This window comes from Tiliqua scincoides, chromosome 3, assembly GCF_035046505.1.
Source record: "Tiliqua scincoides isolate rTilSci1 chromosome 3, rTilSci1.hap2, whole genome shotgun sequence".
In the NCBI taxonomy this organism is placed as follows: Eukaryota; Metazoa; Chordata; class Lepidosauria; order Squamata; family Scincidae; genus Tiliqua; species Tiliqua scincoides.
In genome coordinates, this window is record NC_089823.1 from 39,652,509 (window position 1) to 39,669,339 (window position 16,831).

The following is a 16,831-nucleotide window of genomic DNA, read 5'->3' on the forward strand; positions in this document are numbered from 1 at the left end:
GAGTGTGTTGCTGTTGGTTGTGCTGGATCGTTCAGCAGCTTTTGACGCCATCAACCACATTATCCTTCTGAATTGCCTTGCTGGGATGGGACTGTAGGAGCTTAGTGCTGCATTGATTCTCTTTTTATCCAAGGAGTAAGTCTCATAAAGTGATGGTGGGGTAATGATTTTAAATGTCATAGTTATCTACATGCAGTTTCCAGAGGGCTCCATCTTGTCACCTGTGTTATCCTATATCTACATGAAATCACTGAATGGCACAGGTTGTCTGAAAGTTTGGTTTGTCACCAGAATCTGAGTGGCATGTAGCTCTATCTTTCTTTTCCACTATTCCCAGAAAGCAGTTACGGTTCTAAACTGGTGCCAGAACTTGGTTATGGATGGAACTCGGCCAAACAAACTTGGCCTCTATCCATACAAGAGTTAGGCACTGTCTGTCAGTAGGAAAGCCAATTCTGGATTAGTGTTCAGCCTGTTCTACATGGGGTTGTACTCTTCCAGGTTAACCATTTGGAAGTACTCATGGATGCTCAGCTGCCAGTCCTTAGTGCACCTTTGGTTGGAACTCTAATGGCATCTCTTCCTGAAGAAGGCAGATCTGGCTATAGTTACCTATGCCAGATTTACATGCTACACGGGGCCTCCTCTGAAGGGTGTTTGGAAACTGCAGCTAATACAATAGCCTGGGACTAGTCTACTGCTGGATGCTCAGCAGAGGGACCATGTCACTCCTCTGTTGTTCAATCTTCACTGCTACCCAAACTGTTTCCAAGTATTATGCAAAGTGCTAATGACCTTGAAAGTTCTATATGGCTTGGGCCCAGGGTACTTAAAAGGTTCGCTTCCTTCCACTGGAGTGTGCCCACTTGTTATGGTCAGTACCTGAAACTCAATGGCAGTGACACATGACAGAGTTTACTTAGTCACTGCACCTACATTGTGAAACATCTTCCCCCTAAGGTTTAGGAGGCTTCCCCCTGTTCCCCCCCCTTTAGATTTTGTCACATCATAAATACCTTCCTATGTTGACAGGTGTTTGGCTTGAGCTAATTAGCCTGTGGATTGTATTGTTATGTTGTTTCTCTGCTACTGCCACTGCTACTTATTTTACCATTTCACGTTCAGTTATTTTACTTGTAAGCTGCTTGATGGCACAGAATCGGGTGAAAGATGACAGATAAATGCTAATAAATAAGAGGCCACTAGTGTAGAGGAATAAACAAAACAAAACACTTGTGCTCTCAATAATTTACATCCAGTCTAAATGATATGACTGTTGCACAATTTAAAAAATCATGCAGTTTAATCATGGATGAATTGAAGGGGATTCTCAAAGTTGAAAGGAAATCACATGATGGCACAGCTAAATGATTCAAAATATCATGTGGATAATAATCTAACCAAGAGAAAAGCATATCATTCAGACAGGGTCTTAGTCAACAATTAACAACTGTATACCATGCTTAACCATTCATAACTGGTACTTAGCAGGAAAACATATTAACACTGGTAAAGGAGAAAGCAAAGACATAATGGGACTATCAAAAGATCCTTATCCCTTAAGGGAGATGAGTTTATTATATTCCATAAGCAGTAAATTATGAAGGTGACCTATTTAAACTTCCCTCAGGGAAAAAATCATTACAAGTCACATATTTATGTAACGGTTAGCAATAGTATTAAAAAGCATCCCAAACTACTAAAAATATATCAAGAACTCTAGACAGGAAAAAAATCTGAATCTGACTTGCTCCTTTTTGTCTGAAAAACTGCTGAATTTCTACTGTAACAGCTCCTGCTTTGCCTTTTGTAGATGGCAGGGATACAACCAGGAATTGAAGTGATTTTTTTCTGTTCATCTTTTACACATAACAGCACTCTTCTCAAAAGAAAGGAAATCCAAACACTCAGAGCAAGTGAGCATACAAGTTATTACTTCCTGTATGTAATCTTAAACCATGTCAATATTCTGTATAAATAACTGGCATGTGGTTAGGTGTAAATAAATGTTTCACAGCAGTGATTTTCAACCTTTTTCATCTCACTGCACACTGACTAGGTACTAAAATTGTCAAGTCGGTTTTTTGACAATTGACAAGGCACACTATGCTGTTGGTGGGAGGCTACATCCCCCAATGGTCCTACTAATAAATGACCCTCCCCCAAACTCCTGCAGCACACCTGCAGACCATTCGTGGCACACCAGTGTGCCATGGCACAGTGGTTGAAAATGGCTGTTTCATAGGAACAGGTGCCCAGGATTTGAATTCAAAATTTAGCTAGGCACTAAGTTTTGGAATAAAGCACCTGTGAATAAAGAAGTTGGACCAAGGATGTAAGCATTACATTTATCCTAACAGGCACTATACTAAAATATATACATTCAAATACTTTACACCAGCTGTTCTCAAACTCCTACAGAGGAGTTGGGAACCAGGTAAATACTTGCACGGGCAGGCAGGGAGGGAGGCAGAGACGCTGCTGTACCAATCACAGTGCCACTGCTACCAAAGGGCTTGTTTTCTTACCTTGGGGGCAGTGCTGGCCTCCTGCAGGATTCTGGAGGTATGCAGCCCCCTCCAATCCTCTGAAGCTTCTGTAAACATCTCAGATCAGCAGCTATTTCCATTTTCACAGGAAAACTGGAAGTAGCTGCTGATTGAACAGAAAGACTATTTACAGAAGGCTCAGAGGATATTGAAGGGGGCTGCAAGCCTCCAGGGCTGTGCTGGAGGCCAGCGCTGCCCCCAAGGTAAAGAACAAGCCCCTTGGCAATGATGTACTGCTATCGGAGTAGGGCCACTCCCTGTAAGGGAGAATGCCCTGCTTCTGATTCCCCACCAGTTTGGGAATCGCTGTTTCAGGCTATTGGAAAAACTTGACATACAGCACATAAAATGAACATGACGTACTTTCTTGCTCAACATGATGCACTTTCTTGGTTTTATTAAAGTCAAAGCAAACATGCAGAATCAGATTCCAACTGATTTGGGGCAACTGAAAAACTGAAAGAAAATCTATATCATTGTTATATGTTCCCTTGCCTGCAAATCTAGGTTTTGTTTTGTCTCTCATTCTTACATGGGTGAGACTAGGGGATGACCTCCAGCTCATAAGCATTATAAGAACAGAAGTCATTCTTTTTTTCCTCCCAGCTCCAAGGTATAGAATCTACTTCCTATATTATCAAATTGCAACTGCCAGTTACTAGCCTGATGATTATATAGCAGTGATTTTCAACCTTTTTCGTCTCATGGCACACTAAAAAGGCACTAAAATGGTCAAGGCACACCACCAGGTTTTTGACAATTGACAAAGCACACCATGCTGCCAGTGGGGGCTCACATCTCCCACTGGCCCTATTAATAAATGACCTTCCCCCAAATTCCTGTTGCACACTTGTGGACCACTCGCGGCACATCAGTCTGCCACGGCACAGTGGTTGAAAATGGCTGTTATATAGGATATATGATTTCCTTATTTCAAGAACTGCCACTTAAGTCATTTGCGCTCTTGACACTTACCCCTTAGGAATAGAACAGAACCCGTCACAGCAGCAACTGTGACTATTAGTCCTGCACAACTTAAGCAGATCTTCTTAAAACCTGTCATGTCAAATTTTAATGCTTGAAGAAAAATAAAAGAGGAAACAGTTAGAAACAAAGTACTTAGAAAACAAACACACAGATTTAAAATTATGCCTGCTGGAAGAAAAAGCTTCAAGTATGGAATATTAATGTTGAATGTTTCTATAAACAATTTTGGACAGCACTGATTATAAATGAAAGGGCATAACAATTCTTATGTGATCATCACAGGCTACATAAGTCTGGGAACTGTGCAGAAGACCTGCTTGATTCTGAATAGTCACAAATTTGCAGAGGTTGTATAATCTTCTTAGTCCCAATGGGTTGCATGTCTCAAAGCAAGAGCAGGCCAGTACAGAAAATGCTGACAAATTTCAAGGGCTTGTACCAACAATTAGAAACATTTTTTTCTCCTTTTGTTGCATGATACACACAGTTATCTTTTCTACTATAATGCTGTCACTGACAAATCAGTTTTCCAATAGTTACATTTCAAATAGCCATCTGCAAAATCAAGGTCTTTCCCCTATCTCTCTAATCCATCATCAGAAACCAGCCAGTTCTACTATGATGAAGATATAGAATGTTTTTATACAACTAGTACAGACTTCTAATAAACAGTGCCCATGACATCACTGATGAGACGCATCTTCCCAATCCCTTGCAATTTTAGAACAGGTTTGAAACAGATCAATTTAAATCAAGCTTTTCACCTGTAATTCACACATTGTCTGGACAAATGTGAATACCAATCAGAAACAAATTTCAAAACCTTCTATTTTGCATCTCACATGTCTAAATAGCGGATAAACACAATTGTACAATTAAAATATTTCCATTTGGCTTTCTCCGTACACATTCAAGAAAACTAAGCCACATTGTTTACTTGATTATATGCTCAGAATTTTCCAGAAAAAGGCTAGTACTTAATGGACAGAACAAACTCTCTTACTAGAGTTTAAGAAAATCACGTTGCTATTTGGCTCACAATCACAACATCCATAATTTTAAAGATGAACACACCACATGACAGGTATTCATAATATGTATGATAAGGTACCAAATTACTTGGGGTTCAAATGAGTGGTGCTGCTGAAATGCAGAATGGAATCTCCCTGGGTTCAAGATCAATGTACCTTGTAATTTTTCCAGGGACTGCATGGAGCCTGCAAGAAGCTGTATGAGGGCAGTTCTAGAGCACCATGTTGGGAATCGCGCAGGACTCCAATGTCAGCTGTGTGGCTATGTAGCTTAGAAGGCAGGCTGTCCAGGACCCCATATGGATTGACAGCACTATGCCCTGTAAGCTGCCACACAGCTGCCACTGAGGTCATGTTCAGCTTCTCTTGGCACCCCAGAACTCGGTGATAATGGTGGCATCATCGACGGGTTCTCCAGAGCTGCCCCTGCACAGCCACCACAGAGCTCCAGGCACTTCCTAGAGGGAATTACAGGGAACACAGACTGTCAATCTCTTAGATGCACTAAGAAGTCCTCAATTATAAATACAATCTATGGTCCATTTTGAAGTATGTATAATACATGACCTTCAAATAAGTTATTTTCCTTCTTTATTTTGCACCAAAGGGAAGTCTATCTCAGGAGTCATGAACTGTGCAAGAAATAATTGTAGTTATTAACACGGCATGCCCCTCTGCAAAGCTTTTCTAACTGTAAAAAGACTTGCAAATCCTCCGTTAAGTTTGCACGCAGTTTGTATGTGGCTGTACAGACGCAGGGCTAGTACCATGACAGCACTCACTCCTACAGCTCTGGAAAAGTGATTATCTGCACAATCCATATGCGTCCAGGAAGGCTTCATAATGGAAAAAAAAATGGGGAGGGGGCAGTAAAACTCCATACACTCACACTACACAACCATATGAAGCCTCTTTAGAGACACGACATTCCAGAATCTAGACTTCTCAGCTAAGTAGTGCTGGTTTTTCCTAGCAAAATCTATAGTACTCTCTCCATGTGGCATGGTACTTTCATGATTCTGTTTCAAATTATAAGGCCTCCACAAAGAGTTCAATTCACATGTGAGAAGCAGATTGGAATCCCGAGTTCTTTCTGCTTCCACTGAACATACTAGTCTTTTAAAATTACAACTAAATTAGCGCTGATATAGAAACATTTCATTTCAAAGGCTGATGCTTTGTAGATTTAATACAGTTCTTTAGGAATGTTCCAAAAAGAGGAAGTTGGAAAAACTGTGCACTCGCTGTTACCAGCTGCGCTCTGTTCTGCCCTTGGCACTGTTAACAAATTGCCAGGTATATTTCTATTCTAGAATGTTCACTGTGGCTGTGGCATGAGGTAGAAGAGACACAGCATGACTTTTTTGTGGGGGAAAAAGAGGCAAAAGGAACCTCATAAGTACAATTCTAAAGAATAGCATTTAAAAGCTGAACAGTTGGCAGTAATTTCTTCTTACTACAGCCATGTTTTCCAGTATATTAATGCAGTAGCTGGCTTTGAAGCACAGCAATAACTAGAAATGCTCAGGAAGGGACTTTGTTACAATGCTGAATGTTTACTGAATCAGTGTGCCATGAAACAATGCCTATAGGCACTGGGTTAGCATCCCCAAGAAACATTACATAACACAGATATAAGTATTCTCGAGCACAGAAGTTTCTAGCACAGAGGTTTGGAGTTTATTAATGCATACACTTTAAGTAAGAGTGATATCTAAAGTGATTAGCCATTTTAAAATACATGGTGTTGCGCTTAATTCTTGGACTTCTCAAGACCTTATACATATGTACTGGGGTGGTGGGATCTTGTAAATAAAAGACTGAAACTCAGAGATCTAGGCAGATGAATACTGCAAAAGGAAAACATGTATGATTCTATCCAGAATGAGAACTATACTATTTCTGTCCAAGAAGCTCATATTTAAAGGCAAATGTGCTTCTAGTCTGGGATGAAGGGACAGCCCTAGCATGCTCACTTTCAGGATAGAAAGTGGTAGATCCATAAGTTTCTCCATTTTATTCAAATGGAATGAAGCTGAAGAGAGGTGGGCCTCTGAAGGGTTAAAGACCCTGCTGGGAGCAACTCCCCTATTTAGGAGAGTGGGGTAGGTGAAATGTAGAGGCACAGAGAAAGGTCTGCAGGGTGAAAGGATGTTCTTCTAGTGCAGGGGTGCCCAAACCCCAGCCCTGGGGCCACTTGTGGCACTCGAGGCCTCTCAATGCGGCCCTTAAGGAGTCCCCAGTCTCCAATGAGTCTCTGGCCCTCCAGAGATTTGCCAGAGCCCGGACTGGCTGATGCAACAGCTGTCAGCATGAGGGTGACTGTTTGACCTCTTGTGTGAGCTGTGGGATGAGGGCTCCCTCCACTGCTTGTTGTTTCGCATCTGTGATGCAGTAGCAGCAGCAAAGGAAAGGCCAGCCTTGCTTTATGCAAGGCCTTTTATAGGCCTTGAGCTATCACAAGACCTTCATTCATTTATACGTTCATCTTTAATATATTCATTTATGTAAACATATGTAAATTTATTCAAATTTTAAATGTAAATTAATTCTTTTTTTCCCCGTCTGACACAATGTCAGAGAGATGATGTGGCCCTCCTGCTAAAAACTTTGGACACCCCTGTTCTAGTGCTTTGACAAAATGGAACGATATGAATGAGCCAATGTTTTGCTGTGAACAGGGCCCATGAGAGGGGGTGCAGGGGGCCTGAAAACTTCCTGGCATCTCTGAAAACATTTGCATATATTATTTGAAGACTAGCATTCGCATTTTGTGTAAGCTTATATAGTTTGATGTTTTGTAACTTGTAGAAATTATTGTCCAATTATTGTATGAATAATTTGTATGATTAGGGTATGATAATTGTATGAACCTTTTCTGCTTGATGTTTGAGGAATGAGGGAACTCTACAGGCCTTTGTTGCTGTTTTTATGCAGTTGCTGTTTTGAAATTCTTAATGGCATCTGTATTTTTGTATTTTTGAAAAGTTTTATTAATTGCATTCAACTGCTTTTAATATTTTTATTTAACTGTCATTACTTTATTTTAGATTTTGTTGTGAACTGCTTTGAGCACTGAAGAAATGATTTTAAAATCTTTTAAATAAAATAACTAAACTAAGAGCCACAGACAGGCATCAGCTTACTGTTCACAGCAGATCATTACTAAAGGTATTATTTCCATTCACTGAAGTTACAAACTAAGGGCAAGAGACCTCAAATTAACTGCAATGTCACCTTTTATTCTATTTTCCAAAACTGGGGAAAATGTTGTTAGAAGTTATATTAAATCCACACAAAAACGTGTACCCTTACATGCTGAGTGCCAATTTTTTTTCTTTACTTCACAGGTACACATATGCAAAGTAATTACTATAAATTCAAATCCAGCATTTGAAAGAATAAGGAATTTAGTACTTACCAACAACAACTAACTGGATCCAATACAACACCGCAGCCAACAACATGGCAATAACAATGAAAGTTTTCTCCCATCGTTGTAGCCACTCTTCTACAAGTAAAAGTAATATAATATAAATGACAAAATCTTGTTTACTGTAGAAATATAAAGATGAACTAGGCTTACTGTACAAATTATCAGAGATTCAGTAACAGCTTTGAATTTTGCATACAAAGACTTATGCACTTATACAAGATGCTCCTCTGTACAAGAAGTTCCTGGATACATTTTAGTATACATTTTAGTAAACCACAGAAGAAACTAACCATTCACAGCTGACATGCAAATTATTCTAAGTTGCAATTTCAAAACCATTATATATTTTTGCCCTGTTCTCTTGGATGTCACACTTATTCTAAAAAATTTTCTCTCTCCATTCTCAGGGGAGACAGAACAAATTGAATGCTACAAGACTTCTCTAATTTCATCCTACACATTTTACACACAGCATCAAGAAGATAATAAGCCTTTGCATTTCATCTGCTAGTATCTCCAAAATACGGACAAAATGCATGTACTTGCATTAAGAGATACAAATATACAATTTTAAACTGACTTCAAGTGAGTACAGGTACCAAGACTATGACACTATTATCAGGAAGTGAATACAAGTTGCTCAAGTTCAGGAACTTGACGTATAAGTGTTCATGTATAAGTGTTGACCCAAGAAATAGTATCCATACAGTCTGTCTTAACATACTTAAATTTTAAAAAAGTTATAACAGTCAAAATTCTTCATTTTTATTATTATGATCCATCATGCTTAATTCTGGGTCAACAAACTGAGCAAACTGAAAACATGTTTCATTACAGTGGCTCGTTACCCATGCCAAATACTTATAGAATATTATACTACTACTACAGTTATATTCATAATATTAATATTGCATGCCCTTTCTGAAAACAAGAGCTGTTTGACTGAAAAAGGCAAGACCTTTGTTGAGAGAGAAAATTGTTGGGGGGAAAATTGGTGAAGGAATTATTATTATTATTAATTATATTAATTAATTTATATATATATATATATATATATATATATATATATATATATATATATATATATATATATATATATATATAATTAATAACAACAACAACAACTTTATTTTTACCCCGCCTTTCTCCCTGAAGGGAGTCAGATAAAAAAGTAGTCAGGTAAAAGAGCATAGCGCAGCAAATTAGAAAAGGATCAGGCCTGTAACCAGATATTAAAAGATGTTAAAGAGATGTTTAAAAAGATGTTTAAAAGGCTAGGAACTCAGAAGGCTTATCTAAACAGAAAGGTCTTCAGGCCTCGCTGAAAGGTTTCAAGAGAGGGAGCAGTTCTTAAGACAAGGGGAAGGGAATTCCATAGTGTTGGTGCCACTACTGAGAAAGCCCTATTTCTTGCCGCCACCCCACGTACCTCCCTAGGCGGCGGCACTTGTAAAAAGGCCTTCTCTGATGACCTAAGAAGATGAACCGGTTTGTACGGGAGTAGGCGATCTCTAAGATACCCTGGCCCAGAGCAGTATAGGGCTTTAAAGGTCAAAACCAGCACCTTGAATTGGGCCCGGAAACGAATGGGCAGCCAATGCAGCCCCCGGAGAAGCGGGCTGACAGAGTCAAACCGCCTACCTCCAGTAACTACACGGGCCACCGCATTCTGCACTAGTTGCAGTTTCCGAACCGTCTTCAACGGCAGCCCCACATAGAGCGCGTTACAATAATCTAGCCTCGATGTCACCATGGCATGGATCACCATGGCCAGGTCTGCATGATCCAAGTATGGCTGCAGCTGGCGCAACAGCCAAAGCTGAGCAAAAGCCCCCCTAGCCACAGCTGCCACCTGGAAAACCAGGAGCAGCTGTGAGTCCAGGTGGATCCCCAAGCTGCAGACCTGCTCCTTCAGGGAGAGTGCAACCCCATTCAGTGCAGGCTGATACTCCAGCACCTGCATCAAGGATTTCCGAACCAGGAGAGCCTCTGTCTTATCCGGATTTAATTTCAGCTTGTTAGCCCCCATCCAGATCCTCATTGCCTCCAGACAGCGCTCCAGGACCTCAACCGCCACCCTGGAGTCTGGAGGAATGGGATGGTTGGGTCGCAAAGCAACGGACACTATGAGGGACACCTTACCTTGATTTGGCTTCTTCAATTCCGATGAACCTACGGAGGCAGGAAAGGCTTAGGCAAGGTCTTGCGGTGGGGGCTGTGTGCTTTTGGGGTAAAGTAATCAGGATCATTCTGCACTGTCCACTATGGCACCAGAGGACAGAGGGGAACAGTATCAACATTGCACACCCAGGAAAAAGGAAAGGGATGAGAGAATCAAGGAGACATTCCAGGGAAAAGAGAACTTTGTGTGGTTGGAAAAAAACATTGGGAAAAGCAGCTAAAAAGAAAGCATTTGAAAAAAGAATGTTGGAGGGGAGATAGATTCTTTAGAGCAAACTGCTGGTCAGATGCTTTGGAAGAAGCTGAAGTACACAAGGATCATTTCCTCAAGTAAGATCATCAGAAAAGCACCACTGAGGAACAAACTTTCAGGAGAGTGTAACTAATTTGAGTGGCCTCTTAGAGTGTTTGCATTATGTATTATACTCTAATGCTGGGGTGTCAAACATAAGGCCCAGGGGCCGGATGCGGCCCACAGAAGCTTTTCATGTGGCCCTCAGGCTTTCAGCTGCTGAATAGTGCTGAGGTGTTACTGCTGAAAAGGCAGCCCACATGAAAATTGGGCTCTCCCATATCTTGAAATATGATCAAGATTCATATATTTTCTCTTTTGTCATTTGCAGCTAATGAGTTCCTAAGTGAGAAAAATGTGCTTATTTTTGGTTATGACCTGTTTAATGACATCACTTCTTGCCTAATGACATCATTTCTGACCCTCAGCAGGCAACATGAATGCTATGTGGCCCTCTGTATGAAATGAGTTTGACACCCCCTGCTCTAATGCTTACCTTCAACCCTTTATGAACTTGGATCACTTTTAATGTAAAGCATCTAATAAAATTATTTGGAAGCAATCCTACTGTGCTGGGTGTTGACTGGATGGGGACCAAGCGCTAACCAGACAAATCCAGTTGTTACAGAAACTGGCCACAGTAATGTTACCAAGTGTAAAAGACAGTTTCTGCACCGCCTTGTCATCACAACCTTGGACAAAAAAATCCATGCAATGAAGTTAAGCCTATAATATACTTGATTTTAAAACTGACTTTTGATCAGGTCAGGCCTTGAAATTTAAGTGGGGAAAAATGATGCAAAGAAACTCAAAGGAAAATTTAGAAAACTCAGCATGCATGTACTTCTAAGAGCTCTGCTCCTAACTCTGCTGTTCCCAGATTCCCAATACTTTCTCACTAAAATGAAAGAAACCTGGAAAAACACAACAACAACAAAAAAGGACCCAACTCCCTTGAATGAAACAAACTGACAAGGGCACAGCAACAGATTCAGCTTCCACATTGCAGACTATCTGATGTCCACAACAGTTACAACGTTGGTATTTGTAACATGATTTCACTTGGATGGATCTTACAACAGGCCCACAAATCTAAAAGGCAGGAATCATGAGAAAGTCAAGAGAGGGCAGTGCAGGAATAGGAACATTTTTTGGAAAAGACAAAATGGACTTAGATGTTCTCTTGAAGACAACAAGAGAAGGGAATCACGAGGAGGATGGAATATGAAACGTCTTTGACATATCAGACCTACTGAAAGGCATGAGCTGAAGCAGGCATAGTTTGCCATTCCATTAGAGACCAGTTCAGTTAGCAATGTACTTAGGGAAATAAGCCATAGCCTTAGTTTTGAGCACCTTGCCTCTTGGTTACATGGTCTGCATCATGCTCTCTTACATCTTTTCAGCGCAATCTCTTATGACAGTTATGTTCTCATAAGACAGATCAGATGCATGATCAACTCTGGTTTTGCTCAACTACTAGTTTTAGAGAATTGAACGGATGCAATAATGTATCATACTGATAGAATCAACTGAAGGTCAATTAGTACATTTCCCAAAAATGGTACATAGAATAAGCACACCCATCAACCAATAAGTCACCCGATTACCTCTTATTTAACGACAGTCAACAAACTCTGAACATGCTACAAGACCAAGAATGCCACTATGGTGGCGGCTTGTCATTTTTTAAAAATGTCATAATTCTGTTATTTGTTAGCATGGGAAGGAGAAAGGACTGCTTGCCCCATACCTAGGCAACAGACAGAGCAAATCTAGCTGCATCTCTTATTGGCTGCTTGCTATAACTGATGGCATCCTCAAACAAAAGAAGCAACACAAGTAGTCATTGGAACAAAGATCAAAGACCATTTAAATTGATAATTCCAGTCCTTCCTGACCAACAGAACCCAGAGGCTGTTATTGGGAGGTTGTCTATTTGACACCCTGATCTTTGGTATGTGAAATGCTTGAGGGTTCTATTCTGTCTCCGTGGTTGTTTAACATCTAAATGAAAGTGCTGGGACCACTGCAAAACTGTGCCTACAAGTCGTAATTCAGCCAACTAATCCAGAACACCATGGTCAATGGTGCTGAAAGCCACTGAGAAGTTCAGCAGGTCCATCAGGAATGCACTCACTTTCTAGTCCCACCAATAGATCATATACCAAAGTGATCAAGAATGTTTCAGTCTCAAAACCTGGTCTGAAACTGGACTGAAAGAGATTTAGATAATCTGCTTTGTTCAGGACCCTCAGAAGTGGAGATGTAACCACTGCTCAATCATCTTGCCCAGAAACAGATCAAGACTGATCCATGGCTATCTAGCACAGTAGGATCCAGGAAGGTCTCTCTCAAGAGGGGGTGAACCATAGCCAACGCCAGTACAGTGGCAAAGCCCCCTTCCTCAGCAATGAATTAACCACCCTCCCTGTCCATTCATGCCTGCCCCCCTGGGCAAATCTAATAAGCCAGGCCAGGCAAGAGTGTGATGGGATCACACTCCAAAAGATGCTGTCCACAGACTTGGGTTGTATAAGTTGAAAAGAATCTCAAACAACAGGACTCAAAGGCACCTTCAGTACTGTCAACAGAGAGTCCAAGTTATGACAGATGTGAGGGATTTTTATCTATGAAGTCTGTGGAAACTGGTCACAGTAAGCAACTGAACTCTTTTCTTTTCTTCTCTAGGGGACTGGATGGAGCAAATCTCAAACAATTTGGAACAGCTCAGCTGGACAACTTCTCCACAGTTGCAACGGCAGCACAGAAAAAAAGCCTTCTTTGTAACATCACTGCTACGGTGGAGGCTCTTATTTGAGCTTTAGTCAGTGTTTAGTCGGATTCTTCATGAATTTTCTACCACTTTTGCTCAAGATGGCTGCCAAACTGTTTCACTGCTGGCAGCTTCCCACAAAACCAGGAGACTGCACTCGCTCTATGATGAGGAAGGCAGAGATTACTCAGGAGCAACCTGATCTAATGCTTTGGTCATTTTCTCATTCCAGAAGTCAATCAGGGCTTCTGATGAGTCACCAGCCCTGGCACCAGGATAGTCCCCCTGAGCCATCTAAAAACTTTCTGGATCAAACAAAACCTCTGGGGACAAACCATAAAATTAGGTCCCCCGTTAGAGATGTGATTTTTTTGGTGATAATGAAATAAAAACACACAACACTGCTTCCTGGACTACTCATTTTTGTAAAAAAAAAAACAAAATCTGCAAAAAATCAAAATGTTTAAGAACACCTTTATTCCCCATTTCTGGCAAGGTAAGGGCCTGAGATTAGTTTAAACCCTTCCAGGAAGTGATCTGTCCATGATAAAGGAATGATCTTACTCTCCTGCATGTTTAGGTCACCATCTGACTGCTTAGTAGTAGGGAAGAAATCCCAAAACAATTTTGTCTTTCCTACCCACAAATGTAAATTGGAGGCTGATCAAACTTGGGTTATTTATTTACTCCATTTGTATTCCACTTTTCTCCCTGAAGGGCATCCAAAGCAGCTTGTTGGCATCCTTCAGTCTCGGAAGACTATGGTATCGCGCTCTGAATGGTGGTTCTGGAACAGAGTGTCCTCTCCAGTGCGCGAAGCCTGGGTAAAGTAGATATGGAGGATACACTGTTACCCATGCAGCAAATCCCCCCTCTCCACATCGCTGAAATGGTCCAATGGAAAGGCAGAAGCCAATACGGTTGGTTCCAGCGCGTTGCAGGAGTTGCCAGAACGTGACTGTGTTCAGCCATGAACTGCCTCAGAGACTCCAGCTCCGGATTTTGCCTCGAGGTTGACTCCTGAAGCCTTTTTCATAACTGGATGTAGCCACAAGGCAGTGGAGGTTTGGGACCAGAGTTTTCCTTCTCTCTGAAGAGCTGCCTTCCCAGGTTAACGAGGCCCATCTACCCGGTGGCTGTTTAGTCACCTCTTATGACAAGTACAGCCAAACTGAGGGCCTATTGTAAGCCAAAGCAGCTTACAAACATAAAAACAAAAGTTATTCATAGAAGACACTGGCACTAGTTGGCTTTCCATTTCATTGCTAAGCATGTAAAATATGCGACTCTGTGCCCAGGTAAAGAAGCTGGAAATTCTTTAGCTGTAAGATCAAAACACCACAAACAATCCAAAGTGTCCCATTTTATAAGAAAAGAAAGCTATGAAAGGTCTATAAAAGGTTGCTAAAAGGTTAGCATTTGATCTAGTTTTTTCAAGCATTCAGGTTGCCTGCAGCCTGCCTCCATGTTGTTATAAGGTTGTATGCTTACAGTGACCTGTACAAGAAAGAACATTTTCACTCTGGTAAGGATTTAGACAACAATAATGGTCATGCAGAGCCACCCTTCCCCAAACTGCAGATATGGGAGCCTGTCTGAAGTTTGTTTTCCCTTTCAGTGTGTTTTTCCTTGCTTGAAAAGTACATAAGCTATGTGATTTGTTCTTGATTTGTAATAACCAAGCTATGTGTGATAATCAAGCTATATAAGCAATGTGATTTGTACCTGAGATAGAGACCATTCTGTTGGTCTCTCCTTATGTTCCTTAAGCCATTTCTGCCCAACGTTGCACATATGCAACAGGGACCAACTGTGTACACACCTGTGGGCCAGGCAGAAATGGGTTAAGTCAGAAACTCAAACCTAATCCTGTATTCTCTGCTAACTCTGAGCATGTACAGATCTTTTCTTTAACAGCAGCAAGCATCAGGCTCAGTGAGTGTTCCGCCATATGCATCATTCCGCCATATGCATTTACATAATTACACTTAAATTATGTACACTTAATGCATATGGAAGTACACTACATATTTAAAGTAACTCTTTAAATGTTTCAGCGTAAGCTATAGCAATTTTTCACATTTATTTATTATTCATTTTCAATATTTTTATTCTGCCTTTCTCACCAAGGAGACCCATATCAAGCCAAACTCAAACACATTCTTTGCGTCATCCATTCTTGCACTTTCCTGGTTTATGTACTTGAAAACAGGGATATAATCTTCATTATAGTTGTGTTCCTACTATCTCCCCCTTCCTGGTATTATGCACTGTTCACATTTTTTTATTTTGGTGGTTTCTACAACTTTCTTCAAACTTCCATTTTTAATCATCTTCCAATATTTGACATATAACATTTTGCTGTTACTAAGAGATTGAGGGCTCAATTCTTTCGAACTTTCCGGCACTAATGCAGCTACAATGCAGCCCCAAGGTAAAGGAACAAATATTTCTTTACCTTGAGGAGGCCTCTGTGACTGCCGCCCCAACCACAGGACATAGTTCACATCCTTTGGCTTCCTTTTGGCCTTTTACTGGAAAGTTTGACAGGACTGGGCTCTCAATATTATGTCTAGTCTAATTCTGATTACAAAGTCTTCATCACACCAAGTCAAACAACCTATAACAAAATTCCTACATTGTTCATGTTGGGTGGCATCCAAATGAGAGCTTCTAGCACTGGGAGCTCCCTGTGCAAAGAGAACCTTTTTCATGAACAAAAGAAGTTCTTGGAAGCAAGAACAGGGGTCCCTTCCCCAATTAGGATGCTCCTTCTGTTTACAGAGGAAGCTCCCAATCGAGGAAGCACTCATTGGAATGCAACCCACTGCCTGAATAATTATAATTCAATACTGTTTTATTTCATTCCATCCACATATGTATGCAGTTTACTCCCACCACTTTGATGTCCAAATTTGCCTTCAGTGTCATCATAAATCTTACCAAGTAGAAATAAAATATATCATAATGGTGACGTCTTAAAATGACGCTCTTCTAACGAAAAGCACACTGAAAACAGAGCGTGCTTTCCAAGCAACTATGCCCATACATCTTCTGGTATCTAAGCTCACAGATCTTTCTGCTAATTATTCTTTAGAAGTTTAATTCTTCTTTAAAGATCACATAATACAGCACAGAAACAATTCTTTCCATCAAAATTTTACCAACTTCTTAAATTTAGATATTCTCCAAAGATATTCTAAACAGACCTGTTGTTAAAAAGGGTTTGCAATTCTTCTCTCTGAAAATGCCAGCAGTTCCCATAGCTGTTCCAGGCCACTAATTTCAGGTTAGTGGTTCATACCACTATAGCTACAACTGCCTTGTGGGCCCTGCATTTTGGCTTGGAGTCCTAGGCCTGAGAAAATAGACAGTCACTATCTTAGATTATTTAGCAAATACCTCAAAGGCATCAGCAATAAAAGTCTAGCAAAAAGATGAATTCCACACTCCTTTTAGATCCTACAGGCAAAAGTCTAGGATGCTGCAATATTTTGTACCAAAAGCCATAGACTGCAGAATCAAAAGGAAATTGTTTCCTCTGTCTGCCTGTAAAAGGTCGTCCACCAAGTCTACAAA

The 16,831-nt window shown here is 40.7% G+C and overlaps 1 protein-coding gene across 4 annotated transcripts in view; it reads right to left on the bottom strand.

Annotated features, from left to right (window-relative positions):
* CD47 (CD47 molecule) overlaps nucleotides 1-16,831 on the bottom strand; it is a 61,020-nt gene that overhangs the window by 20,928 nt on the left and 23,261 nt on the right. For all 4 annotated transcript variants that reach the window (XM_066622412.1, XM_066622409.1, XM_066622410.1 and 1 more), the window contains 2 exons: nucleotides 7,989-8,078; nucleotides 3,525-3,626 (listed from right to left, as the gene is read on the bottom strand). In XM_066622412.1, the coding sequence (XP_066478509.1) occupies nucleotides 3,525-3,626; nucleotides 7,989-8,078 (192 nt within the window). The remainder of the gene's footprint in view (nucleotides 1-3,524; nucleotides 3,627-7,988; nucleotides 8,079-16,831) is intronic.